The sequence below is a fragment of the Hypoxylon fragiforme genome (assembly GCF_022984875.1).
Source record: "Hypoxylon fragiforme strain CBS 206.31 chromosome Unknown GGS25scaffold_1, whole genome shotgun sequence".
Taxonomy (NCBI): Eukaryota; Fungi; Ascomycota; class Sordariomycetes; order Xylariales; family Hypoxylaceae; genus Hypoxylon; species Hypoxylon fragiforme.
This window is the reverse complement of record NW_026054756.1, coordinates 1,029,268-1,054,711: the sequence shown is the minus strand read 5'-3', so window position 1 is coordinate 1,054,711 and position 25,444 is coordinate 1,029,268. Positions and strand designations below refer to the sequence as shown.

The 25,444-nt window shown below is 47.3% G+C and overlaps 8 protein-coding genes across 8 annotated transcripts; 6 read left to right on the top strand and 2 right to left on the bottom strand.

The window, feature by feature from the left end:
- Positions 1-96: 96 nt before the first annotated feature.
- On the top strand, positions 97-2,029 carry GGS25DRAFT_516622 (uncharacterized protein; the record flags this gene model as incomplete). Its single annotated transcript, XM_049263231.1, has 4 exons — positions 97-244; positions 308-367; positions 441-1,348; positions 1,421-2,029. 4 exons carry the CDS (start codon positions 97-99, stop codon positions 2,027-2,029), a joined length of 1,725 nt encoding a protein of 574 aa, XP_049121096.1.
- An 851-nt stretch (positions 2,030-2,880) lies between these two features.
- GGS25DRAFT_468783 (uncharacterized protein) lies at positions 2,881-3,618 on the top strand (the record flags this gene model as incomplete). Its single annotated transcript, XM_049259095.1, has 2 exons — positions 2,881-2,903; positions 2,969-3,618. A coding segment is annotated over exon 2 (380 nt), but the record flags the coding sequence as incomplete, so codon positions are not given.
- A 1,750-nt stretch (positions 3,619-5,368) lies between these two features.
- Positions 5,369-6,389, top strand: GGS25DRAFT_516620 (NAD(P)-binding protein; the record flags this gene model as incomplete). The annotated part of the gene is made up of 3 exons (XM_049263230.1): positions 5,369-5,664; positions 5,753-5,878; positions 5,945-6,389. 3 exons carry the CDS (start codon positions 5,369-5,371, stop codon positions 6,387-6,389), a joined length of 867 nt encoding a protein of 288 aa, XP_049121094.1.
- An 846-nt stretch (positions 6,390-7,235) lies between these two features.
- On the bottom strand, positions 7,236-8,531 carry GGS25DRAFT_468779 (uncharacterized protein). Its single transcript, XM_049259094.1, has 4 exons — positions 8,099-8,531; positions 7,719-8,026; positions 7,478-7,663; positions 7,236-7,417 (listed from the first exon to the last, which is right to left on the bottom strand). The coding sequence occupies exons 1-3, from the start codon at positions 8,276-8,278 to the stop codon at positions 7,654-7,656; spliced, it is 498 nt and encodes a 165-aa protein (XP_049121093.1). The 5' UTR covers positions 8,279-8,531; the 3' UTR covers positions 7,236-7,417; positions 7,478-7,653.
- A 490-nt stretch (positions 8,532-9,021) lies between these two features.
- Positions 9,022-10,180, top strand: GGS25DRAFT_516618 (uncharacterized protein; the record flags this gene model as incomplete). The annotated part of the gene is made up of 3 exons (XM_049263229.1): positions 9,022-9,334; positions 9,416-9,893; positions 9,967-10,180. 3 exons carry the CDS (start codon positions 9,022-9,024, stop codon positions 10,178-10,180), a joined length of 1,005 nt encoding a protein of 334 aa, XP_049121092.1.
- Positions 10,145-13,516, bottom strand: GGS25DRAFT_526928 (muts domain V-domain-containing protein; the record flags this gene model as incomplete). Its single annotated transcript, XM_049265053.1, has 9 exons — positions 10,145-10,842; positions 10,894-11,042; positions 11,097-11,371; positions 11,420-11,820; positions 11,884-11,971; positions 12,032-12,301; positions 12,356-12,396; positions 12,445-12,766; positions 12,821-13,516. 9 exons carry the CDS (start codon positions 13,514-13,516, stop codon positions 10,391-10,393), a joined length of 2,694 nt encoding a protein of 897 aa, XP_049121091.1. The 3' UTR covers positions 10,145-10,390.
- A 465-nt stretch (positions 13,517-13,981) lies between these two features.
- On the top strand, positions 13,982-15,690 carry GGS25DRAFT_13556 (YVTN repeat-like/Quino protein amine dehydrogenase). The gene is made up of 3 exons (XM_049256263.1): positions 13,982-14,386; positions 14,455-15,072; positions 15,125-15,690. Exons 1-3 carry the CDS (start codon positions 14,165-14,167, stop codon positions 15,581-15,583), a joined length of 1,299 nt encoding a protein of 432 aa, XP_049121090.1. The 5' UTR covers positions 13,982-14,164; the 3' UTR covers positions 15,584-15,690.
- A 4,828-nt stretch (positions 15,691-20,518) lies between these two features.
- GGS25DRAFT_512302 (glycosyltransferase family 20 protein) lies at positions 20,519-23,661 on the top strand (the record flags this gene model as incomplete). The annotated part of the gene is made up of 4 exons (XM_049262776.1): positions 20,519-20,541; positions 20,844-22,833; positions 22,892-23,564; positions 23,621-23,661. 4 exons carry the CDS (start codon positions 20,519-20,521, stop codon positions 23,659-23,661), a joined length of 2,727 nt encoding a protein of 908 aa, XP_049121089.1.
- Positions 23,662-25,444: the final 1,783 nt, after the last annotated feature.

The following is a 25,444-nucleotide window of genomic DNA, read 5'->3' as shown; positions in this document are numbered from 1 at the left end:
ACGTAACCACGTCTTCTGCAAGCACCCCCCCTTCATCTACTTGACTATTATACTTATCTTGTCTACTGCTGTTTGCTGCCGACACTTCTTATTGCTATGACTTCTCAGTTCTCTCGAGTCGAGTCCTTTGCGCCGGTTCTTCAAGAGTCAATATGGCACCAGCACCGTGACCTAGAAGCCTCATCCGTGGAGGCGAGAATCAGGCTTGCATATGAGCGAGCCCGAAGTCTCATTAATTCAGTGGGTTAGAAGACCTACATTGTACTTGAGGTGTGATCAACGCTAAGAGGTATTAACGTGCCATTAGGAATGACAATCGAGGACATACGCTTGCTGAAGCCGAAGTTCTGGGACTTTCATCGCCATGGTCTGAGTTGATCCATACCTACCCACCCAAACTATTTCACTACCTGGACGGTCTGGCGCTCATATTTCACCAGCAATATCCCTCGACTCCGGTACCTGGACCATCCTGTCCATTCATTGGAATCTCTGCATGGGCACAATTAGCACCTTTCTTTCCGAGCGGCCGGACCTGCTGCCTTTGCTCCAAGCCTTAGAACGGTTCGATACCTGCGGCGAGTTTTTACTGACCGAGCTGGGTCATGGGCTGGACGTGAGGAACCTTGAAACCACGGCGACCCATCAAGCCGATGGCTCCTTCGTACTTCACACTCCCAATCCTCGTGCAGCCAAGACAATGCCTCCAAGTTCTCCGCACTCTGGAATGGCGCGCACGGCTGTTGTTTTTGCCCGGCTCATGGTAGCTGGTAAAGACCATGGCGTAAGTCCATTTATCGTGCCTCTAAACGATGCGTCGGGTGCGATGTGCCGTGGCGTTTCATGTACCCTATTTCCCTCTCGTCCAGGAGCCAAGGCTATCGATCACGCCATGACGAGCTTTAGCCACGTACCGCTGCCGGCTGAAGCCCTGCTCGGGCATCTTCACAGCCCACCCAAGAACGAGCGAAAAGAATTTTTGCGCGCTATCCACCGCGTGACCGTCGGAACGCTTTGCTTATCTACAAGCAACGCCGCCGTCCTCCGCTTGTCAGGCTGCATTGCCGGTCGGTACAGTACCCAACGACAGGTCGGTGCGCCGAATCCAGTTCCTATACTTTCCTTCAGTACCCAGTACGGTCCCATCGCACGAATTCTTGCTCATGCCGTCGTCTTTGACAAGTATGCACTTGAGGCGACGCAGATCTTCATCCAAAACTTCGGAAATCTAGACACGCAGAACGTTATCGCTGGCGTTTACAAGGCTACCGTCATCGACTATACACAGAAGGCGCTAGGCGAACTCGTTGAAAGATGTGGCTGGCAAGGCCTTTTCGCTCACAATCAAGTCAGTAGACTCCAGGCCCCACAACTGAGATGTCCCCGCAAGAATTAATTAACATGTAATAACCTTGTCCAGATTAGCGAACTATGGCTCTCTGAAAAGGGTAATAGCATCGCCGAGGGCGACTATTTGGTCCTCTGTATCCGACTCGCGAGCGAGATCTTACTTGGGAGGTATGCCCCGCCAAAACCGCGCGACCCGCAGTGTCTTCTGGCGCGCCACGAGTCCGGGGTTTGGGGAGAGGCCCGGCAAGTATGTGCGTCTCTTCACGGTGGGCACCGCGGGAAAGAGTTCAATACCCGCCTCCTACCGCTGTCTCTGTCGCTAGTCCGGGCTACAGGCCAGCGCATGACGTACGAGGCTGCCAAGGATGCTATGGTACATCGAAACGATGATGGCCTGGGTGTGACGCCGCAAGTGTTGGCCTTGTATGAGTCGACGTGCATGATGGAAGACCAAAGCTGGTATGTTGAGAACGGCATTATGTCTCGGCGGGCGTTGTTGGATCGCGATGTCGATGCAATGAATTCCGTGTTGCCGTTGTTGGAAGGCATGATCAACGATCCGGCCGTTGACGCCTTCATCAATGCGCCAATGGTTAACCAAGATAGACTGGCTGCCTTTTTCTCCAGCTTGCCGTCATTTCAGGGGCCAGAAGCCGAAGGGTTTCAAGCCAAATTATAGACAGCATTGTTACCAAGTATCAGGGGTGTGGGTTACTTGTAGTGCTTAAGTTTCTCAGAAGTGTAAGAGGCTTAGGTTGGCTCTATGGTGCAGCATAGGTACCGAGTAAACCGCTCTGAAAATGGGTCTCATACGTGATAGTAGGCAGTCAATATAATACTCAATAGACTCGTTCGCTGATCGTACATATTCAACACCCGAGATACTTTGAGAATTTAGACGACGAAGGATATGCTATTATTCATCCTCATTTCTTCATGAATGATGGAGCGACTTCCATTTTCGCCTTTGGTGAGCAACTTCATCCATGCACTTAGGCACCCCTCATGAGACACCATCGCGGGGCCACTGCACTGCGCTTCGATGCTAACAGCTAACTAGGGGATGTCATACCTAACCGAATCTTCCCCCTCATTTTCTTTCCAACGTACCTCTCTTATCCAGTTTATAAGGTATCCAATTGGAGCTTGAGTAGTTAAGCATTTAAGGTAGACTGTGCAAGGGGGTTTCATTCTTTCCGCATGTTTTCGACAGCTAACTTTACCTTCTACACTTCACTCATGCTCAGGAAGCAGAGAACCCTTTTATACCCAATGACAGCGGGAAACTCCAAGGGCACGATCCTAGTGACGGGTGCAAACGGCGGACTTGGCACAGCAATTATTCAGAACATTGCCGCCGACCCAGACCTAACTTATCACGGCCTCTACACGTTGCGAGACGTAAGTACATCAACCTCGCTGCAGTTAACTCTAGCATCTACGAAGTCTCACCCACACGACGTGTTTCAACTCGACCTGTCCAAATTGTCGAGTGTGCGTGAGGCAGCGGCAGCTATCAACGACAAGGTCTCGGCGGGAGAGATCCCCCGGATCCGTGCCCTGATTAGCCTTACGCCTTCCTCTTTTCGAGCGACATAGTCTATAGGTAAGTACCTACGTATTTAACATGCCTTACAGCCCCGAGCTCCAACGCCGCCTCGACTCAGACCCAGCGCTGCACAATACATCGATCCTAGGCGTCGACCCGGGGATCATGCCGACCAAGATCACGACCGGTCCTCTGAGCCTCCTCGGCCAGCTCGTCATGTTCGTCCTATCACATATCGCCAGTCGCGTCTGGCCCAGCGTAGTCCGCCTGCCGCACAAGTCCGCCAGAGACGTCATCGCTGCTGCGTTCGGCACAGGCCCGCCTTTAAGCGAGCGCCCCAAGGGTTTGTATCTGAATGGGACTGAGAAGAAGCATATCAGTGCTGAGGCGAGGGATCCAGAGAAGAGGGCGAGTGTACGGCATGCTGGGCTCCGGGAGGGGGGGACGTGTCTGATTGACTGAGCGTGATGGAGTCGGCTGTTCTAGAGATGTATAACAGTTTCACGGCACGTAACGCTCTTCACACTTTTAGCCACGGCCCATGTTGGCGGGATTGTTGGTAAACCGTAACGTGCCCAGTACACACCTAGGTACCAAGAAATCATGTAAGTACTAGGTACATACCTCGGTGCATGCTACCTAGGTATCCATCACAATATTACTCCAGGTTAGTCAATTATTCTTCTACCAACAGTTGCATTCACCTTACTGAATATCACATATTATGTAAGCTATCCATTGTTGCGTGGAGAAAGTGAATATGTAAGTTGGTGTTGCGCATATGCAGTCAGCGAAATCACCTCCGAACCTATTCCCTTCTACCCTAGGTACCATCACACACAAGCGATCGGCAAGGGATATAAGCAGGCTGCAACTATGTTGGTAAGCTGGTCCTCGGTACGATGCGAGGGATACGCATACTGCATACATAGGTACATTATCCCCCCTTGGCCTGCATGCCACCTCCCAGTGCTTGAACTTGAAGTCCTCTAGTCTAGGATACCTACTACTAGTAGTATGTAGCCGATCACGATGCCGCTCATCCGCTGCCACTAGTGAGGTGGGGATGGTGTCGTTCGGTACCTACCTATGTTGTGGAGGTCAAGCAAGCGTGATAAGTCACCTTGGCTCAGCGAGACTACTGCAATACACGGCACTTCATGACAGTCGAGTAGGGTAATCTTACTCAGAACCTATCTGGGCCTTAATCTCTGACGTTATCGCTACCCTAGCAAAGCTCTCAGATCAGCCCCTACCCTACAGTGCCGGCCGGGCCCTATTTCGTAACGGGCGGCACCAACATCTGAGTCATCGTCCGGTCATCCGTCATCTCGGAACCGTGTATTCACCGCATATATACGTACCTAAAGTTTTCCGGGGTCGGTTCCGGAGTCGCTAGTCTATCGCGCCATGATCCATGATGCCCCTAGGTTAGTTCGTTTGACCAGGAGAAGCGTATGTGGCATGCGTTGCGCCAGATGAACGAAAATTGAGTGCCAAGTAGGTACCTAGGCACGCCGTGACTAGGTATCTTCTCCAAATTATCATGGGCCATCTTCGAAACAATAGCTCTTCCTTTTCCCGATCAAAGAACGGGCAGAGCATGTGTGCATGTTCGCCTTCGCCTTCTTTAGACAGAATACGGCGATAGCTGTCACACATTGGTATTATATTAGAGTAACGACGATACTGGATTTGTTGATGATGAGTTCAGTGGCCTACGTAGTCGCTAAGTCCCCTGTAGCCTTCCGGGGAATCACTACAAGCACTGTATTTTCGGGTGCTTAGGGGGGCATCTATGGGGAATCCTGTGCCTTCAAACATGGATGACCCTGTTGGAAGCGACAAACGATATGATTGGCTATGGACCCCTGCCGATGTCCTTAAACGGCATGTGGTGCTACTTGGGGGCAGCCACCCGGTGCTAGTGAAGTGCTCGAGCCTACGCCGCTTCACTGTCAAGTCTTGTTAGAGTGCGCTGCTACAGAATTCTCAGTGCTATCCAGAACCTGCCTGTCTGATTGCCCACCTGTAAGTTGCACATAAGTACCTGCGGACCTCTCCAACTCAACTTTCTAGAATTTAATTGGCTGAAATGATTTCAGCTTTCCATAAAGAGTAGATTGAGATCTTCGAGGTTGTGTTTGATGCAATCCGATTCGCCAGTCCTAGGAACTAGGCATCATCCCTCCAAGACGGCAATAAGGCCTCTTACTCCCATGCCAAAGTAAAGACTGTTGAGTTCACTCGGTGAATACCTAGCTGTTAAATATAGCTTGGAAACGCGGCGAATCGCGAGCTGGACTTTAGCCTCTTATCTCCGCCTAGCTGCGCTTCGACAGCCGGACATATGAAGTCATACATCTCGAGATAGTTGGCTGCTGTCATGAACTCTCTTCTAGACATATACAAGTTTTGGGTCATACGTGTACATACATTTCAATCATCCCACTCATCGCCACAAAAATTATGGCAGCTACGCGACCTTCCACATGGTTGATCACGGGCGCCTCTTCAGGCTTCGGAAAGTCGCTAGCTCTAGCAGCTCTTAACGCGGGACATAAAGTCCTCGGGGCCACTCGCAGCATTCCCGACGCAGAAAGGTCGTTTCCCGAGTTTTCCACCAAAGGCGGTATTTGGCTGAGCTTAGATCCAGGCCAAAGGGATTCCTACGAACAATTTGCCGAGGTCTCGAGAGAGCACGATGTCGACGTGCTCGTGAATAGTGCAGGCTATGCGTTTATTGGCGGGGTTGAAGACACAGCGTTAGTAGCTTCCCGCCTACCTGCCCGGGCCCACATTACAGCTAATATCTCGACTCGCGAAATGGCCTTTTACTTATAATGGTTGTAGGGAAGAGGAACTTCGTCAGCAGATGGAGGTCAACTTCTACGGGCCCCTTCGCGCCGTTCGTGCCTGTTTGCCAGTCCTGCGGGCAAAGCGCTGTGGTAGCATCGTTCTCATCAGCAGTGGTGCTGGGTACGTCCAATCTCCCCTATCTCTTCTCTTGCACTCTCGCTAACGAAACATTTTACGGGGTGGTAGATTCCAAGCTCTGCCCGGACGAAGTGCATATGCCTCCAGCAAGTTCGCGATCGAGGCCATGCACGAGTCGCTTCGCCAAGAGGTCAAGACCTTTGGCATCAAGGTCCTCATCGTGGAGCCGGGCGCATTCCGTACTCCCTTCTCATCTCGCCTCTTAACTCCGGCTCAGTATGAGAGCACCGATGGCTTCAGCCCGGATTACAAAGGCACTGATGTCGAGCGGATGGTTATGATGACCAAAGGGTTGAACTCTATCCCAGATGCTATCAAAGGATGCCCTGATAAGGCGGCGACGGAAATACTCAAGGCTATTGACGGTGGTCATGAGTATCTGCGCATGATCTTGGGGAAGGACTGTGTGAGGGCAATGGAACAGAAGCTTGAATCGTTGCATAGTGACTTGGAGGCTACTAGGGCCATTGCATCGAATGTGGACATCGATTGACCTAATCTAAGTAGTTAAGCAATAGTTATATGGATGTAATAAGAGCGTGCTTATTTACAGCCCTGGAGATTTCATGGATATCTCGTACACCAAACATATGGCTATTATAGCGCTTTTTACTGTATTAATTTAGAACCAGGCTTGGATTCTATAGTGACTTATCCACTAAGGCTTAGGGTGATCACCACTATATACAAACGATCCAACCAACTCAATTACAGTGCTTTAAGATTATATGTACTATAAAGCCGCAATTCATGTTGTCCGAAATTTGTCGTGCACGCGAAAGTCATGGCTTCCTGTAGTTACTAGTACCAGCCAATCAGAGGACGCCTCTTATCCCAGAAGGGAAACTCACACGGCCGTTACATTTATTACGGGATTGGGGATCATGAAGAGGCGCAGCATCGGTAACACATCTTGAAACTATCAAGCATTGAATATATACTAGCTAGAGTGTCATGGTCTAGCACATTATTTAGTACTTACGGAGTGGCCGACTCTTACGATACACTGACAAAAGCAGTGTTGCCAACAAAGTGGGAGCACCAAGAGCATCACCAGATCTGCCTAGGTTACACAATTCCTAAGATGCACTAAAATTAACGAGAATGTGAGTGATCATATCAGATTCAGATTACCACTATCATGTTGTACCTTGCCTGTGCGAATCGGAAGTCAAGGAAGAATGCATATAAGACACATACATAAGGGGAAGGTAATCAAAAAATTCCGATGATGCGTAATACGCCAAAGCCTATAGAGCCTCTACATACATCCGTACCTAGCACAAGATCCAATAATAGTATACCGAAGTAGGTAGGTCGCATATCTCTGCGTCGTGTTGTGAAACGTATCTTCAATAAGGGCTCGGGACTCGGGGCTCGTTTGAATTCACGAACTCTCCGCTGTCTATTTCTTCAATGGGTGTCGAGCATGCCTACTAGGTAGGTATCTAACCTAGGTAAGTGTCTTGCGGAGCAGCGCGTGATAAAGGGGTGAGGGGCGTATCATACCAAAGATGCAATGTAGGTACGAGACACAACCCCCACTTGACTTCGGTTTCTCTTACCGAGTGAAAATCGCAGACATATCTCATAGGGGATCACAGCTATTCGAATTTTTGATATTCTGGAGTATCATGTGGTTATTGCTAAGTGGCCTTCCCCCCCCATTCACACATATTTATTTCCTCCTCAGCAAGATCTCCCCAATAGCAAGTCTAACCTAAGCCACAGCCTCCCTTTCCGAGGTATGTATATACCTATTTAACCCTGTGGCCCAATTACTCGTCAGCATTCTTGCCGACTTTATAGATTTTATGTGTACCTACAGTTAGGCGTGCGGATAAGATTGATAGGGGAAAGTGTACCAGGCATATACTGTCGTTTCTCTACCGCGCCTTCAAGGTCTTTGTGGATTTTATACGTAGGCCTGTACTGCCTCTCTTCCACCGCGCCCTCGAGGCTCTTGTGGATCTTATATGTAGGCTCATATTGCCTTTTCTCAACAGCACCTTCGAGATCAGCGTGAATCTTATAGGTGGGCCTGTATTGCCTTTTCTCCGTCGCGCCTTCGAGGTCTTTGTGGATTTTGTAGATGGGCTCATACTGGCGCGAGGATAGTTCTGACGATACCTAGAGCAGTGTATTGGTTAGACTTCTAGAGTCAGATAGGTGAGTGCGTGATGATGGAGGTGAGATGGTTACCTCAATAGGTGCTGCCAGGGCGATGGCAGCCATGCCAACAAAGGCGAGTACGGAGAAGCGCATCTTGAGTTTTAGGGGTTGAGATTGGGATCGAAACGGAATCGGTGGGCAAAGTGATGAAGAGGACTGTGAACAAACTTCAACCAACCAGGAATAAGGCCTAGGGTAACTCGAAAGCATGCGAAGAGACCTCTACTTATGAAGATCAACCTGAGATATGTGGCTCCCTCCGGGCCGAAGGTCCTGCTACCGCAACCCTGTCACCGGCGTCGTTACGTTAACATATGCGCTCACCCGCGGCCCGGTTCAATGGATACCCATCCTTTAATATACAACCGTTGTCTAACAAATGCAACTCATTTTCCATTTTCATCTGCAGGCGCGGTTTCACTTATTACGCCAAATGCTACATGATCTAATATACGTGCCTGTTAGTCTCTCAGCCCACCTTCCCCAAACAGCAACGAGTGTCGCTCTCCCGGGCCTTGACTAATCCATCACACGTTCATGTGCGGTAATGGCCGGCCTAGGAGAATCACGAGTGTAACCTCAACAGGGCAGCACCATTATCTACCAGGTATCTTTCTGGGATTTATAGAAAGGCCAACACTAATGCGGGTTGGTGAGCGTCCTAGGTTCCAGACAATCCGATGTTTATTTGCCTCTCCGTATTTACGAGATTCCGGTGCCGGGAAACCGTCCGTAGATAGGATTCCCTCATCCAATCTATCAGACCTTCAGAAACCCGTCACACGGAAATTCCTTGCGTAAGGGCCTGCCACATTCATATTCATCTCATACCGCGCTATCTTCGCGTCGCAAGGTACCATAGACATCTGTCAAAATTTCAGGCTATTAACGCTGTAAATAACTTATCATAGTAAACAGGGCATACCTTAAGATTTCATGTAGCCAATTCGACTATGCCCTCCCCAAATGTTACATATGCGCCTTCGCGCATATCAACCGACAAGCTACCAAATGAGTTCCCCTCACCAGTCCCTTTATTCAGCGAAGGGGGTCCAGATGAGGAAGGAGAGAAGCTACTGGGCGAGACTTTGCCAACTCGAAGGCAATTGGCACAGCGGCATTCGGGGCGACATTCAAGCACCTATGTCACCATAGTGATCACGCTGGTGAACATTATCATATTCCTGATATCCCTCGGGCTCTTCGTAGCGTCACGGGGTCCCAAGTCCCAGCTTAATGCTGAGCTGCGGCGGGTGTCTACTTACAGTACGTAGAGACCTAACGAAGTATTTTCGGCCTGAGTAGCGTAATAGCGGGTGACAGTAGATAGCTAACACATCTTAACAGGCCCCATCTTCGACAAGCTCGACCTAGATCTAAACCCACAGAAAGTCCAAGGGACACTATTCCCTTCCAAAACCGGCGCCTCCATCGCGCGGGAGCTGCCGAACCCCACGGCCGACGAGCAATGGGAAGAGTGGGAACTAAGCCGGTTCCACCCCCTAACGCGATCGGACATCAAGCGCATGGGCAAGGACCCGTCCACCGTAACAAAACTCGAGGACGCAGAATGGGGGCTCGGCGACGACGCCTACGTCGGCGCCTTCGACGTATACCACCAGATCCACTGTCTCAACTCGCTGCGTCGGAACGCGTACCGCGGCTACTATAACCTCACGACGCGCAACCACTCGGTGATGGGCCTGCCTGAGATCCACATCAACCACTGCGTCGATATACTCTTACAAGCGCTGCAATGCAGCGGTAACGTGAATATGATGACATACCACTGGGTTGCGGGACAGGAATATCCGCAGCCCGATATGTAAGTTCAAAATCGCTCCCCGTACTGGTAAAAGGAGGGGATATTTACTAACATACATGTGCGTGGGATGTAGGTCTATTAATCGACAATGCGTCGACTTTAAGAAACTAACCGCATTCCGAAAAGAGAATGGACTTGATCTTGATAAGTACGTGGAGATCATGAAGAAATCGCTGCATCCTGGGGTCCAGGAACGGCATCAAAGCGACGCGTACTACTACTGGTATAATGAAACGAACCCGAATCATATCAATGGAGCAAACCCTGGAGAAGATTTCAATATGTAGCGGAATAATAGCTTTGATTGAATCATCAACATATTGGAATGGTGCCAAAGGTGCTACTACCTAAGTTGCAAGGTAGGTAGTTAGCCTCGATATCTTTGCGAGAGCTAAGATTTTGAGAAAGCAAGGAGCTAGAATCTCAACCTATTAGCGGGCTAAATAGGTATGTTTAAAAGTGTCGGCGTAAGACTCTTTGAATGTGATGGTATCATTTCACTCCGCCTCCTCAGCCACCTCGACGAACTTGTCTTTGCTTACTTTTCCATCACGTTCAATGTCATCCATTCTAGATATGAACTCATCCTGAAGCCTTCTCATAAAACTCCCTAGTGCAGCATCATCCATGTCAGATTGCTGTAGTTGGAGAAGCGTATCGTGCAAATTCAAGATCAGCTTCCGACGCCGGAGTAGCTTTCTTGACTGGGAGGTTTGTTTCTTCTTTTCGATATTTTCTGCGAGTGTTCTTGAGACATTGTCTGCAACTTCAATGAATCGTGTCGGAAACCCGATAGCCCGTGCGAGATTCAGACCGTAATGCTCTTCCTCAACAGGCCCCGATGTAATCTTATACAGCATTGTCATCTTCAAATTTTCATCATCCATAGCATTCATTTCAGTAGCAAGGTGTAAGTTTAAAACTCCTGGTCTACTGCCTAGTATCTTTGCTACATATTCAATCAGAACATGTCTCCTTCATTCAGCACAGGGTCACTCACCGAGTTGCTGAAAGTGGGTAGCAAACCAAACCAAGGAACTGCTCTGAATCAAGGCTTCGGATATAGCAAGTGCAATTGCTAACCCGTCTCTTGTGCTAGTGCCACGGCCAAGTTCATCGATGATGGCTAGGCTCTTTTCGTTAATGTTCCTATTCAATCGTTAGTAAACGTTGGCATATTCATTCCAATCAGATTCTCTTTACCTGAGTATAAATGCCATTTCTCGCATTTCGAGTGAAAAGGTTGACATGTTGGCTTCGATGCTGTCATCTGTTGACATTCGTACGAAAAGCTGTTGAATCACAGGAAATGCCGCATACTGTGCGGGAACAAAACAGCCGACCTGAGCCATTACTTGAAGGAGTGAAATCATCCTGATATAGGTGCTTTTGCCACTCATGTTACATCCAGTGATTATCTGAAATCGGTATTGCTCATTTGCAAAAGCATCATTGGGAACAAAACGCTCAGGGTTAACCTAGACTTTGTGAGCTCCTGATCGCAGTGTTGATGGACATATACCTACTCGTTCGCAAATAGGATGTCTGGCACCTTTGAGAGCTAAGGCATCACTGATCTCAGGCCTTATGTAGTCCCTAGTAGTAGCAGCTTGTCCAAAGGCAGCAATCATATCCAGTAGAGCAACGCTTTCGCAAACACGGAAGAGGTTTGGTACATGTACTCGAATCGCATCTAGAAGTTCTTGAACGACTTTGTCACTTAGCATGATAGCCTCATTGTGAGAATCCGTGATACGGTGGTTGAGTTGGACTAATACCAAAGTTTGGCACTGGATCCACGCCCCTTTGCGCACCCTGTTTATGAGAACGTCTGGAATTTCTCTATCATCAAAGTCACTCTGTCGAATTCGTAACCAATATTGTCGATTGGCATCAAATCGAAGATCTACTAGAAGGTCATGTTCCCCTGCGCAATCAAGTTAAAACTACTTTGGCAACAGTAGCTAGGTACCACTTAAGTAGAGCTTACGGTTGATGTCTTCTATATGTTGGTGAACATCTTCTGTAGCTTCCTTATATGTCTGTCGAGCAACATCTAGGAGCCCATGAACTCCAGACTTAAAAGATTAGGCATCCATTGAACTTTGCACAAATTAGTAAAAAGCTAGGTAGCTTACCTTAACAGCATAAGTTCTTTGATTCCTCATATCAAGAGGGGATTTCATCGCCGTCACGTCTTCGTTAATCGTCGTTGTGATGAGATCCGTGACAGGTTGAGTGAGCTCCGGGCGGCATATTGCACGGATCCTGGTCAGCAGATCTGTACGTGCAGTCCCTAATGCCTCGAAGAGAGTGGGAACGGCGGTGATGAAAGCCTTGACACTGAGGATATTATTGACAGCCTGCTCCGAGGCATATATTGATGATTGATTAGGCACAATAACAAGCTTCATGTTGTCAGCTACCTAGTGGATGGCAAGTTTTAGCACCTAAAAGCTCACCGTAGTCAAGAGCTTTTCCACATCCGCAAATCCTTTGAGAGCTATTGTAGATTAGCGATAAGTATGAAGAGGATATTGCTACTTCTGACCCTTTCGAATTTCAAAGAACATGTCTTCTTTAACGGTAAGCTCGTCAAGTGCATCGTAACGAGGGGTCAGTGTATTGTCAACCTGGCATGAAGGCTGGAGAATATTGCTTCGCAGCATTCTCGACCCCATGGGGGTGAGAGTTTCGTTTAGCAGTCCGAATAGACAGTCTTTTGATTTCGCATTGTGAAGATTCTGGATTAGCTCGAGAGAGTGAATAGTCGAGATATCGATCATCATGGTATTTTCTGATGGTTGATATCGCACACGTAGGGAGTGGGACATGATTGATACATGACAAGAGAGCTCTATATACTTGATAGCCTATATGATAAAATTAAGAGATGCAGACAGGAGAACGGGTCAAATCTCACGTACCGCAGCGAATGAGCATGTAGCATAGAAGTTACCTTCGATAGCCACTTTGATGGCCTCTAGATCCTCTCTGAACGCCAAAGTCTGAATAAACTCGAGGCCAACATTTTCAGACCAATATTTACGATCAAGTGGTTCGATTGGTGTATCGGGAAGTTCTTCCTCGATGATAGAAAGCAGACTGGATTTGGGATTTGGGGGAAATGCAGTGTTGACGATTAAGATTGTAGACGGTTGATACATTTGAATTTTATGGATAGTTTTGACATAAAATTGAGAATCACATATCTGACTTATTACAGCCTCATTGGTGGTTATGTTGACAAAAGCAAGACCAACGGTAGGAGATACGCCCCGAGCTTCGGAAACGCTGCATACAATCTCATGGGAATCTGTGCCCCAGACTGACGAGGTGGTCCGGGACTTACGGCCCGAGGTAGTACTAGCATGGCGGCGCTGCCCTGAACGTTGCGACAAGCTCGTTGCAGAACGGCTGCCACTGAACGAGGTAGACAAGCGCTGAGTAGTCGAGGTGGTCGGTCTAGGTAGCACACCATGAGTAGCACTTGGATAAGGGGTTGAAGATGTAGTGCGTGATATGGAATGGTTAGAGGGGTAAGAGGTCTTCCGTGAACGAGACGGTGTTTCTTCACTTGAAGACTTATGAGGTCTTGGCGGAATAGAGGAGGAGGACTCCATCATTGGTGGACTCACTCGACAGTTATGTAAAACCAGCCAAGATTGATGACATTAGAATACCCATAAAGAAGTAACTGAATGTGATGAATTGGAAGAAATTACCCAGTACATAGTAGACTTCTATTGAAGGTTCAATGTTGCCTTTTGATTACATTTGGGTCTGATATTTGAAACCACTACTTAACCTTAGTAGGTATGGAAAACAATGTTTCAATTTCATAAGGTTTACGGGGAGGTTCACTTGATAATCTGCTAGAGAAGGCCATTTCTTTGAGGGCGGGATGCGACTCCCCATCCTGCCATCTGACTTGAGGCATCTGCGACTGCGATGATGTAAGGTCACCCAGGGTTACAAAGTAAAGATGGCCATCAGGGTCCTCGATCAACAAAAGAGAAATATAAAAGAAATCGATAAGATAACGATAAGAAATGTAATTTTTTGAGTTTTCAAACTTTCGGGATATTGCCCCACCACCCCACGACGACCTTATTTCTGATATAAACATTCAAATAACAAAACAACCAAAGATCTTACTGTGATCGCGCATATTCAATCTAATTATTTTTGATATCGCCAAGTGTTCCATCTGAACCCCAAATATTTAACTATATAATAAGTGTTGGCAATTTAACAAGAAACAAGATAGAATGGCTACTATAGCCCCCCCACCATCGAAGCGACAGCGTCGAGAAGCTTTAGAACGTACTCAGATCCAACAAGATGTCACCCCACCGGTTATTGAAGCAGGATCATTCAAAGCTCGATTCATAGATAATGATGGGAACCAACTGGCCGAAACAATAGAGGTTCCCCTTGCTGATGCGACGGAGAAGAATGTGTCTCTATTGCTCAACACTTTGCTGGGAAGGGTATGGAATATGCATTAGATGTTGCGCCCCGAACAAGAACCAAGAACTAAGACCTCGTTGATACATAGGAACGTGAAGAATTTACGCCATATCGCTTTCGTATACATGTACCTGGTTCCGACATAGTAATTGATAACTACCCGACGCCTTCCGAATTTCTCGCAGTCCTTCGCAAGCATGGCGTCGAGAACCCCTTTGAAACAACGATCACGTTAGCTGCGGAGCCCCAGGCAGTCTTCAAAGTACAGGCTGTGACGCGCATGTCAAATAAGATACCGGGACATGGAGAAGCTATCCTAGCAGTGCAGTTCTCTCCCAAGACGAGCGGTCTTCTTGCGACTGGATCCGGCGACAATACGGCGAGATTATGGAATACAGACAGTGGAACACCCAAATTCACTCTCAAGGGCCACACTGGTTGGGTCTTGGCATTGGCATGGCGTCCTGATGGGCAGAATTTGGCAACTGGTAGTATGGATAAGACAGTTCGAATGTGGGATGAGTCAGGCCAGGCTGTCGGCAGACCATTCAGTGGCCATAGCAAATGGATTACCAGTATAACATGGCAGCCATTTCACCTATGGCGTGACGACACGCCAAAACTAGCTAGTGCCAGCAAAGATGCTACCATTCGGATCTGGATTGCGAACACTGGCATAACTGAGCATGTACTCTCAGGGCATAAAGTGAGTAAATGGCTCAGACCATTAAGGTTAAAAAAGGCTAACCGTGATGTAGGGTAGTGTGAGCTGTGTTAGATGGGGTGGGACGGATCTGATATACAGTGCCAGCCAAGATAAGACCGTCAAGGTGTGGGATGCCGTCAACGGAACCTTGAAGCATACGCTTGCGTCACACGCACATTGGGTGAACCACTTAGCGCTCTCTACAGATTTCGTGCTTCGAACAGCATTCTACGACCATACAAAGAATGTCCCGGTGTCCACAGAGGAGAAGCGGGCTAAGGCGAAGGAGCGATTTGAGAAGGCAGCAAGGCAGCAAGGCAAGATAACGGAACGGATCGTCTCAGCTAGTGACGACTTTACCATGTATCTCTGGGACCCCGCGGAGGGCACCAAGCCGTTGGCGCGAATGCTAGGGCACCAGAAACAAGTCAACCACGTTTCCTTCTCGCCCGATGGGAATCTGATAGCCAGCGCTGGTTGGGATAACCACATTAAGATATGGGGCCGGTAAGTCATCAACTCTGTATCTCCCTCTGCAAGATCCGGTGTCGTTCTAGTGTACGATTCCGCATTACCGGATAGAGTGACGCCTAAGGCATGTTGAAAGCTGCTAATATGACAAGCAGCGACGGGAAATTTCTGGCAACGTTACGGGGTCATGTAAGTCGGCATCTTTCCAATAGCATTCCAGTCACTGTCATCGACCTACATATTGCTTGCATGGCCTAAATCGGAGCTTGTGAGGATGAAATCAATTACTAATTATAAATAGGTGGCGCCGGTCTATCAATGTGCCTTCTCAGCCGATTCGGTAAGTGATATTAAATTCTCTATCTAGAGAAATATTTCCTAAGAACATCAAAATTCCCTCAGGGGGACACACCTCCTTTGACTCATGAGTAACAACTGACTGACATGTGATTATCAGCGCCTCCTATGTTCTGGATCGAGGGATACTACGCTGAAGGTATGGGACATGCGATCCTTCAAGTTGTCGGTCGATTTACCCGGCCACGAGGATGAGGTATATGCGTTAGATTGGTCTCTGGACGGCCGTCTTTGTGGGTCCGGGGGGAAAGACAAAGCTGTACGGCTTTGGCGCAACTGATTGGTGAGCGAGGGTAGAGCTGAGTCGAGATAAGCTCACTTGCCGATTACCACCCAGCCTTGATTACAATTTAATGGCCGAACAATCCTACCGTCTTTCTACGTACCCACCACACCTCAACCTCCAGATTGCATGACTTTTCTCATGGCGTGGTTCCCGTGGAAACCTTACCGTTGATGAGGATTCCTCATTTACAACTTTAAGATGAGAGAGTTTTTGAAAAAGATAGACAGACGGGGATAGATGGGGACTATGGGGGTTGGGGATTGCGGGAGAAACATCCGCAAGTACTTACATAATAGAGGATACCTACATTCTCATTTTCTGAGCCTCGTAACAACATTTATCATGTACGAAGTACTGTCCTGTACACACAAAATGGAGACTTGAATGCAATGGGACATGCTGCTGGAGTACATACTGTAGTTTATTCACTGTAGGTACCCTATATTCCCCAAACAACAACAACAATCGATGGTGGGGATTTTTGAACAGCATTAGAGCCTGACGATCCAGCCAAGTGGCACACGAAATGCGGGCCGTTCCTGCATAAGTGAGTGGCGGTCTTTTTTTGCGCGCCGTGACCCTTTCGGGAGTGCAGCCGAGTCGACAGATTTAACTCTAGATCCGATTTTCAAAACAAGTCATGATGTTATCACACATCGGTCATATTCCTTCTGTGCCCAGAAACTCTTTTTTTTTTCTTTTCCTTTTTTCTTTCGGTTTTGGTTCTGACAAGCGGAAGAAAGAAAACTTACCTACGTACGTACATGCACTACTTGACTCGCGCTGTTGTGCAAGTATGTATGTAAGTGCAAGTGTGTACGTATGTAAGCCGGCTATGCTGCTGAATAGTTACTAGTACGCGCGGACAAAAGTTTGTGTGCTGCTAGACCAAGCGCTTAGTTATTTCCGCTTTTTGCAGTCGCGCTTAGGTATGTAGGCTAACCCAGCTGCAAGAGAGACCTGCCCAGGTGGCTTGTCTGCGGCCCATCTGCAGGTCTAAGAACATCCACAGGTCAGTAGGCAGGTAACACGCACCAGGAGACTAGGTATACTAGGTGAAGATCCAGAAAGAAGGCGGGGTAAGCCACTATGTAATGCACGTGGTTTGTTACGATATAGAAATCGAGTAATAAGCCTTCGAAGGGGTGGGCTCTCTAGGTATGTAGGTATGTAGTGTACTCCTCCGTATGTGCATAGCTAGGCAGCTGAGAGATAAACCTGATGGGCTGGTCTCGACATGGACAATGCCAAGAATGTGACATCCAATCCATTTACGATTCGAACCTCTTTTCACGATCAAATTGGTAACGGGGGTTTGTACTTTTGCTCTCTCCCTCAGGGGGTTTAGGGGGGGCAAGTGAACGAGTCGCACTGCGGATGGGAATTTCTCGAAAAGGAGGTTAGCGACGTTTGAAGGTTCTCAATTCTATCGAGCACTCGAGCCAATAGGGAGGTTCCACATAAATAAAGGTCCCTTTTTAGTGCCTAAAGATCGTGTTCATGCTTCCAATGTTGTTTCTTGGTTGCAGCTAATAGCTGTTGTTCCCGGTAGTTGCTGGATATCGATGGATATATGGATGGATCACTCGTTACCGCGTGATCAAAAATGTTGGAGCTTTCTGTCTACGTCTGGACTCTGGATACCTATTCTTAGGTTGTCTGTCTCCTTTTGAAATCCAACCCAGGTAGCGAATGTGGCTATTGCTAAGTTATTGCAGGCGGTTGTGATTCAAGTCCATCAATGATTAGTCCATTAGTCCATTAGAGCAAGAATTATCGACGCTGACAAGCCTTCACCCAATCAACTCAACCCATCTAAGAGTTTCGCACACCCCCCTGCATAAATCTTGGTTGCGAACCTGGTCTAAGAAGTCTGCGCCAGCATGCGAGCTTTTTTTTTCATCGAAGCTTCTCTTGGGCACCAAAGGAGTTACCATTTTGGGCAAGCCGCATCGAGCTTATATGCGATAGCTTGTCGCATGTGTTATGGAAGGTTCTAGCCTCTGTACGGCCTCCCTACGACGTTCAAGGCTGTATGTGTGAGACGACAAGAGTGCGAGGTGAAGGGTAGATAGTCAGATAGTCAGATAGTCAGATAGATTAGATTTAGATGGGTGCGGCTTAAGGGAACTTCATTTAGGTGCTCATGCAATGTGATCTTGGTAGGCTAAAATGGCCAATTGTCTTAACTTTCCGCCGAGCTGGTCTGTACCTTTCTATTGATGTAGGGGATGTGTAACAAATGCTCATGATTAGACAGATTGAAGGATGGATGACCACGGGAAACCAAAGGTGGATTTGATGACTGCCATTGAAGCTATCACGTCTTCAAGGTTCGTCCGCAAAGACCCGAGTGAACTGGTTACATTGAGGGGCATGGCCGGGGTAAGCTCAACGTATGCTCCGGTGGATGTTTTGAATAAACCAATTAGACTTGTTGAAAAGACAATGTGCTCTAACGTACAATTTACAGAGGGGGCTGTGATTTGAATGTTGTATGCAGCAAAGAAGGGCGTTGCTAAGACCGCAACGGCTTTGGCACACTGTATGTTGTAAGTGGAGAGAGACCAAAGAGAAAGAAAGAAGAAAAAAAAGGGACAAAAAAAGACGGGAATTTCGGCATATGCTGGAGTGCGGGAACCAAAAAGCTCGGGCGAAAGTCTGCCACGACCATACAGATCCATGATGCGTTTTACCTACCACGTTTATTGATCCTTGGGTAGTGGAGGGGAACTGTTTCTCGGTAAGCAGCCAAGCTGGTTATCCTCAAATCCAGGCGTTTTACCTACCTGAAGTTTGGGGTGTGGATTTTGTGGATGGTAGGCAGGTATACGATAATTCATGTTAATTACCTAAGTACTAGGTAACTTCGGACCAAATTCTCCTGGGCAACCTGAGTAAAGGCTATGTATAAGCACACCGGGCCGGGTTTTGGTAAAAGAAATGCTAGAAATCTCGATCGTCTCATAGATATCTGATTCTCATTGATTTTGTTACTTCGTTGGTTGTTTGGTTCAAATGAACCCTTGTGTTGGCTTGTCGTTTATATTGGATAATACAGACATACAGATACTACTAGTAGTATTCACTCAAATCTAATCCAGGTTCAAGTTGGTTATGTTGGATGTGCGTGAGCTATGTAAGCTTTTGCTAGATGGAAGTGAATTAACCCGTGACCCGTGTTAGACGCGAATTCCTTTTTGTTGGACGCGAATTGCATATTGAAAATAAAAAAGTGTATGAAGTCATATACTTAAAGAAACCTTGATATTGATATGGATTCTGTTCATTCCTAATGTTGAAGGAGCTTTCCTTCCAACGTTCCAACGTATCACTTGGCTACGTCAAGACTTGAGATTTAATTTGTGAGATGGAATACAATCGACTTTGCGATCGATTTCTAGAAGAAGAGAAAAGACGAAAAAAAAAGGTATGGCTATTTTTTTAAGTGGAGACCTTTGCATTTTCGACTCAAATTTTCTCTTACGGGCGTTACATATTATTACAGCTCCTTAACGGCTTGTCGGCAAAACCAAAAAGCGCCGTGGGCCTGGGTAAGCTTGAAGTGCTGGAAGGTTAGCTGCAACGCTCCGCTAGGGCCCTGTAACGACGTAGCAAGTTAACCCCTGTCGGAATGGCCTTGGTGTGCTTGGTATCTTTTACTTTTGAAGTACGTCACTGGTCACCTATTTTATTAGTGTTTAGTGTGTCCAACCGTTGTACAAATCGACTTGCTATCCAAATTTAGTTCCAAATTAACACAGTAACTGACATCAATTTGGATTTGGTCCAACAAGCTCCGCCGCCTTTTATATATGTACTGTACCCAGCTTTTCTTATGCTGGCTCTCATACATATGAATTCATGCCTCACACATAATTTATACTTTTTTGCGTCACCTTGACCTACCTTTCTTTTTTTATCAATTAACTTTTTCAACTAACCCCTCCCGGCAGTATCCCGTTCCTCTCCGCCGTCTCCCCAGCCCGTTACCTAGTAGGATCATCCGACTCTTAAAGGAACGACGTCCGATCTTCAGACTTCCAATTTTATTATTTGGGCTTCACCTCAACTGATTCAAGCAAAGCAACTGACAACTCAACCAAGTCAATCTACACAAGCTCACTACAAGCTATCATACCTACACATCACAATCCTGACACCCGATAATCTTCATAGCCTTTCCTATGAGCTTGCAATTTCTGTTTACAACGCTTTTTATATCCAGGCTGCACCAAGAAATTCCAGTCTGAGTCTTACCAAGACCAATCTGCAGCAACAACAAATTTCCGCAGCTGTTGTATTGGATAATATCACCACAACTTTTTCACAATGACTATCTTCTTAGCCTCGCTGTGAGTACATCAATTTTATAATTACAATTTTATAATTATTAGTTTCTATTTCAGTTATATCATTTGTGCAATCCTACTTTCTTTCCATATAACCAAGTCTGCTCGCTTGGGGTGTTTTCCCATTGTTGGGAATTCGGCGCCTGAGTTGTTTTCAGACTTGGTCTTTGGTCTTAGGTCTTAAGGAGGCCGGGTAGAGCCGTAGTACTTTTACGAGCGAAAAAAGATCGCCCAGGCGGATATCCCGCACGGCCACCGCTTATACACCCATGTAAACAACAATTAGCTTACTTGCTTCTCATTAGGTTTCTCCCGAAGACCGTTTACTTCAAACTACCTAATGCGCCAGCTGCGAGCGAGCGCCATACTCAAAGAAAGAGTACCAAAAAAGTGCTGAAACGACCTCCTCTAGAGCTTCGCACTAGTCTCTTTCCCGACCCCGCAATCACTCCTCCCAAGACACCCGAGGAGGAGACTACCAACCTTAGTGATGCCCTTTTTGTAAATGAGGACGGGCTTCGTGTGATTAACGTCTCGGACGACGAGGAATTTAGAGCGCCAGCGCCGACCGACAAAGAATCACCGAAATGGGGTGGCCGAGCTAACCAGCCAAAATCTCGAGCGAATTCCCCTCCTCCAGCCTCCCTCTTAGATCATGCTAGGACCCTGGAAAAGGCCAAGGAGCTTGGACGACAAGGCATTCTTCAACCTCGAGTAGCAAGGAGCGATAGCCATGACAGGGTCTTCGCGCATGCCAATTGGCGCATAGTGAATGCGGATCAAGGCAATGGAGGTCTTCGCAACGCAGCCGAGGCAGCAGGGCGCGATGGGTATAACCAGGAATACTCATGGGTGGGCACTTTAGGGATGCCCACGGATGCGCTCGAAGGGACACAGCAAAAGCAAGATATCACCGACAGACTGGTGACTGAGTTTAGTATGTACCCCGTCTTCTGCTCCGATAAAGACTTCGACGGACATTATTTGCATTTCTGCAAGCAAATTCTTTGGCCTGTCTTTCACTATCAAATACCCGACAACCCGAAGAGCAAGGCCTACGAAGACCATTCATGGCAATTCTATGTCAACCTGAACCAAGCCTTTGCCGACAAGATCGTCAAGAATTGGAAACGAGGCGACACGATATGGGTCAACGATTACCATCTGCTACTGGTGCCAAGCATGATCCGCAAGAAGCTCCCGGATGCAAAAATTGGTCTGTTTTTACATGTTGCCTTCCCATCTTCCGAGGTCTTCCGATGTCTCGCTGTCAGAAAGCAATTACTGGAGGGCATGCTCGGCGCGAACCTTATTGGCTTCCAGATCCATGAGTACACTCGCCACTTCTTGCAAACCTGCAGCCGCCTCCTCTCTGTAGAGGCGACTCCCGATGGGGTGCAATTGGAGGATCGGTTTGTGAATGTGATGAACCATGCCATCGGTATTGACCCTGTTAGTCTCAACGGTCATCGCCAGGATGAGGAGGTGATGAAATGGATCGAAATCATGAGAGATCGATACAAGGACAAGAAGATCATCGTCGCCCGTGACAAGCTCGATCATGTTCGTGGAGTCCGGCAGAAGCTTCTCTCCTATGAGCTGTTTCTTAACAAGAATCCTCAATGGAGAGACAATGTCGTTCTCATCCAAGTGGCTCTATCTAACGGCGAAAAGACAGACCTTGACGCCGCAGTCGGCGATATTGTCACTAGGGTAAATTCCAATTGGGCTAATCTCGCCTATCTACCTCTCGTGTATCTGAAGCAGGACATCCCATATTCCCAATACTTGGCTCTTCTGACAATCGCGGACGCTCTCATGATCACCAGTCAACGTGAGGGTATGAATCTTACATCACATGAATTCATTGTCTGTCAAGATGGTGAATACTGTGACAGGAAGCATGGCTCTCTCATATTATCAGAGTTCACTGGGACTTCGTCCCTTTTCGGCGGAAAGGAATTATCTGTCAACCCGTGGAGTTATCGGCAGTGTTCAGAAGCAATCAAGCAGGCGCTTGAAATGCCTGATGAGGAGAAAAACGAACGGTGGACAGCACTTCGTGAAGTCGTCAGCCAACATACCGGAGGCCAATGGTTCTCCAAATTCATAGCATCTCTCAACCAGGTCTATGAGGAACAGCACCGACATGATCAAACATCTGTACCTCGACTGAATTTGAATGCCCTTGGTGCCCGGTATTCTCAAAGCAAACGTCGTCTGTTCTTCCTTGACTTGGAAGGTACTCTAATCCCCTATGGACCGATGAATGAAATCATTCCCATGAACCCTCAGGTTTGCTATCCTTCTATCATATTATCTTCGAACATAGTCGGTGCTAATAAATGAGTAGCGCACTCTAGACGTCTTGAATGATCTAGTGGACGATCCTCGCAATACCATATACGTAATGTCTGGACGTAGACCTGAAGAGCTCGATCGACTTTTCCGCTTAGTTCCTAACTTAGGCCTCATTGCGGAGAATGGCTGCTTTATCAAGAGTTCTGCCGACGGAAATTGGACTGAAATTGCAGACCACAATCGAGTCTCTGCTTGGAAAGAGTCGGTCCGGGGGATACTCCAGTACTACCTGGAGCGCACACCTGGATCAGAAATTGAAGACCGCAACTGTTCATTAATTTTCCATTACAAGCATGCCGATGATTACGCCAATGCGGAACGACAAGCAAGCGATTGGACTGGGCATATCAACGAATCCTGTGAAGAACAGCGCGTGCATGCTACACAGTTAGACAATTGCGTCGTTGTCGAATCGATTGACTGGACTAAAGAAACTGCTGCTGCCCAGGTATACCAAGATGCCATTAAACACCCTCAGGGTGTAGAAGCAAGTCCAGTGGATTTTGTCATGGTCGTTGGAGACGGCCGTGAGGACGAGAAAGTCTACAAATGGGCCAACAGCCTGAAGACGGCTGGCGGCGATGCTCAGGTAGACAACGTCGTTACCGTAAGCTTGGGTAGCCGGAATACTGAAGCTACTTCTACATTAACTCAGGGTGTGAGCGGTGAGTGAAACATTCAGCACATTCATACATTATCATATGCTAATCAATGATTCTAGGTGTTCTCGTCACTTTGCAAAAGCTTGCTGGACTTTCATAGACAGAAGTTTTCGCAACCTCGACAATGGATATTGCGCTCCATGATATTATAGCTGGCGTGTCTGGGGTACTTTGAGCTTGCTTGGGAGTCCCGGCGTTTGGCTTGGTGTCGTGCCCTTAGTGGCGTGGAGCATGATGATTATATGATATCTGCGTTTTTCGTAGCTAAAAAACAGACTCCTCGTCTTGACTAGAGTCCCTGTACATCATGGAGAGATGCGCATTAGAACGGAGTTGGGTTCTCCCTTTTTCTTTAATATTTCTTTATGAGTCGCCCCCGACTTTATATTTCCATGGATGTATTGCAAAAGTCTTCAAAAGCTACGAGGGGGGTTGGTTTGATTATGGATATGTCCGCACAGGACAACACAAAATGTTTTCTTTTTTCCTTTCTTCTTGGAACAGGTCCTATATTTTGGAGGGATGTTATGTATCATCATGATGAATAGGACGATGAGACGACGTTCCGGGTATGCTTAGGTAATGAGCCTCGGCCGATATTAATGAATTCACGGAGAAGCTTCACAGTCGTTTATAGAATGGAAGACGAATTGAAAGGCTCAGGTTTATATTGGTTTTTGTTTTCTGTTGTACATAGGTAGTTAGCATAGGGGGCGTTGATGTTCACACGCAAGGACTTACCTAGCTGTGGTGTGGTTGGGAAGTGTACGAGGGATGAGAAATGAGACAACTCCTTTCTTGATTTGTTGGTTCGTTATACATGTGATATGAGTGAGCGCCCCTATGCACTGAAGGGCCACGCCTAAGAACACATAACATTGAATAAAACAAATCAATAAGGTGCCTAAGACCTATACCATGTCGGCTGTGCTTCCACCATACCTTGTGGTCACTGTGCTATATTTCCGGCTTCAATTGCTTTACCAACTTTCGTAGGTCTTAGATGTATGTATCCGCGCGCTGGCTTTAGGAATTGCGACCTCGAAGGCTTCAATGTTCTTTTGTATCCGTATCACCTTCTCCACATAGTTAGCATCTGTCTACCTAGGTATGTATCCATATGCTATTGCCTACTATTAGATACCCCAAATGTTCCGGCTTAACTATATCCATCTAATCGTATGTTTACGACAGACAGCAGCCTCTCAAAATCAAAACCGCGATACCCATCCACCCCACGAAAGGAAATTGGACCACGGCGTGGTGTGGTATGTATGTATGTATGTATGTATGTATGTATGTGTGTCTTAACCTGGGATAACAAGATGGTATGAGGATCATATCAGACACATCACGCACCATTCACATCGCACACCTTACACATAACTACGTACACACATTTAGGATGGTGGTGTTGTTGTTAGGTGGGTATTCGTCATCTATCCTCCGAGCAATTAAGCCGCATCAAACTAGGTAGCTAACCTCGATCGGACGACACACCAAAGATTAACCAACGTCTACCTAGCTAGTTAGGTGTTGTTTGGTTCACAATGGCTTGATGCCGTCAGCAGATAAAACGTCTGGGCATCTTAAGATGAAGGGTTCCAATGTTTTTTTTAAGCGAAGGGGGGGGGGAAGAGGAGGTGATACAGCATTTGTTATTAGATGATGGGATGCCGGAACGTCGCTTTGTTGAGTGCCGGCATGGTTCTAGATGCATGCATACATGTGTATGTAGGTAGATATGTATGCAACATAGGTGGGCATGCATGATGTTGTGCGTGGGGACGGTTGCGGTGCTGTGGTCGATGGATGGTAAGGTATGGTTAGGGTATGGCGTGAGGCTCATACTATCCTTGACATTAAGCCGAATGTGACAAACA

Bases quoted from the DNA above. Each gene is read 5' to 3' on its own strand.
- GGS25DRAFT_13556 (XM_049256263.1), top strand. From the start codon at position 14,165: ATGGCTACTATAGCCCCCCCACCATCGAAGCGACAGCGTCGAGAAGCT. The intron at 14,387-14,454 runs GTATGGAATATG...GTTGATACATAG, and splicing joins TCAACACTTTGCTGGGAAGG to GAACGTGAAGAATTTACGCC. The intron at 15,073-15,124 runs GTGAGTAAATGG...ACCGTGATGTAG, and splicing joins ATGTACTCTCAGGGCATAAA to GGTAGTGTGAGCTGTGTTAG.
- GGS25DRAFT_468779 (XM_049259094.1), bottom strand. From the start codon at position 8,278: ATGCTTTCGAGTTACCCTAGGCCTTATTCCTGGTTGGTTGAAGTTTGT. The intron at 8,027-8,098 runs GTAACCATCTCA...ACACTGCTCTAG, and splicing joins CCCTGGCAGCACCTATTGAG to GTATCGTCAGAACTATCCTC.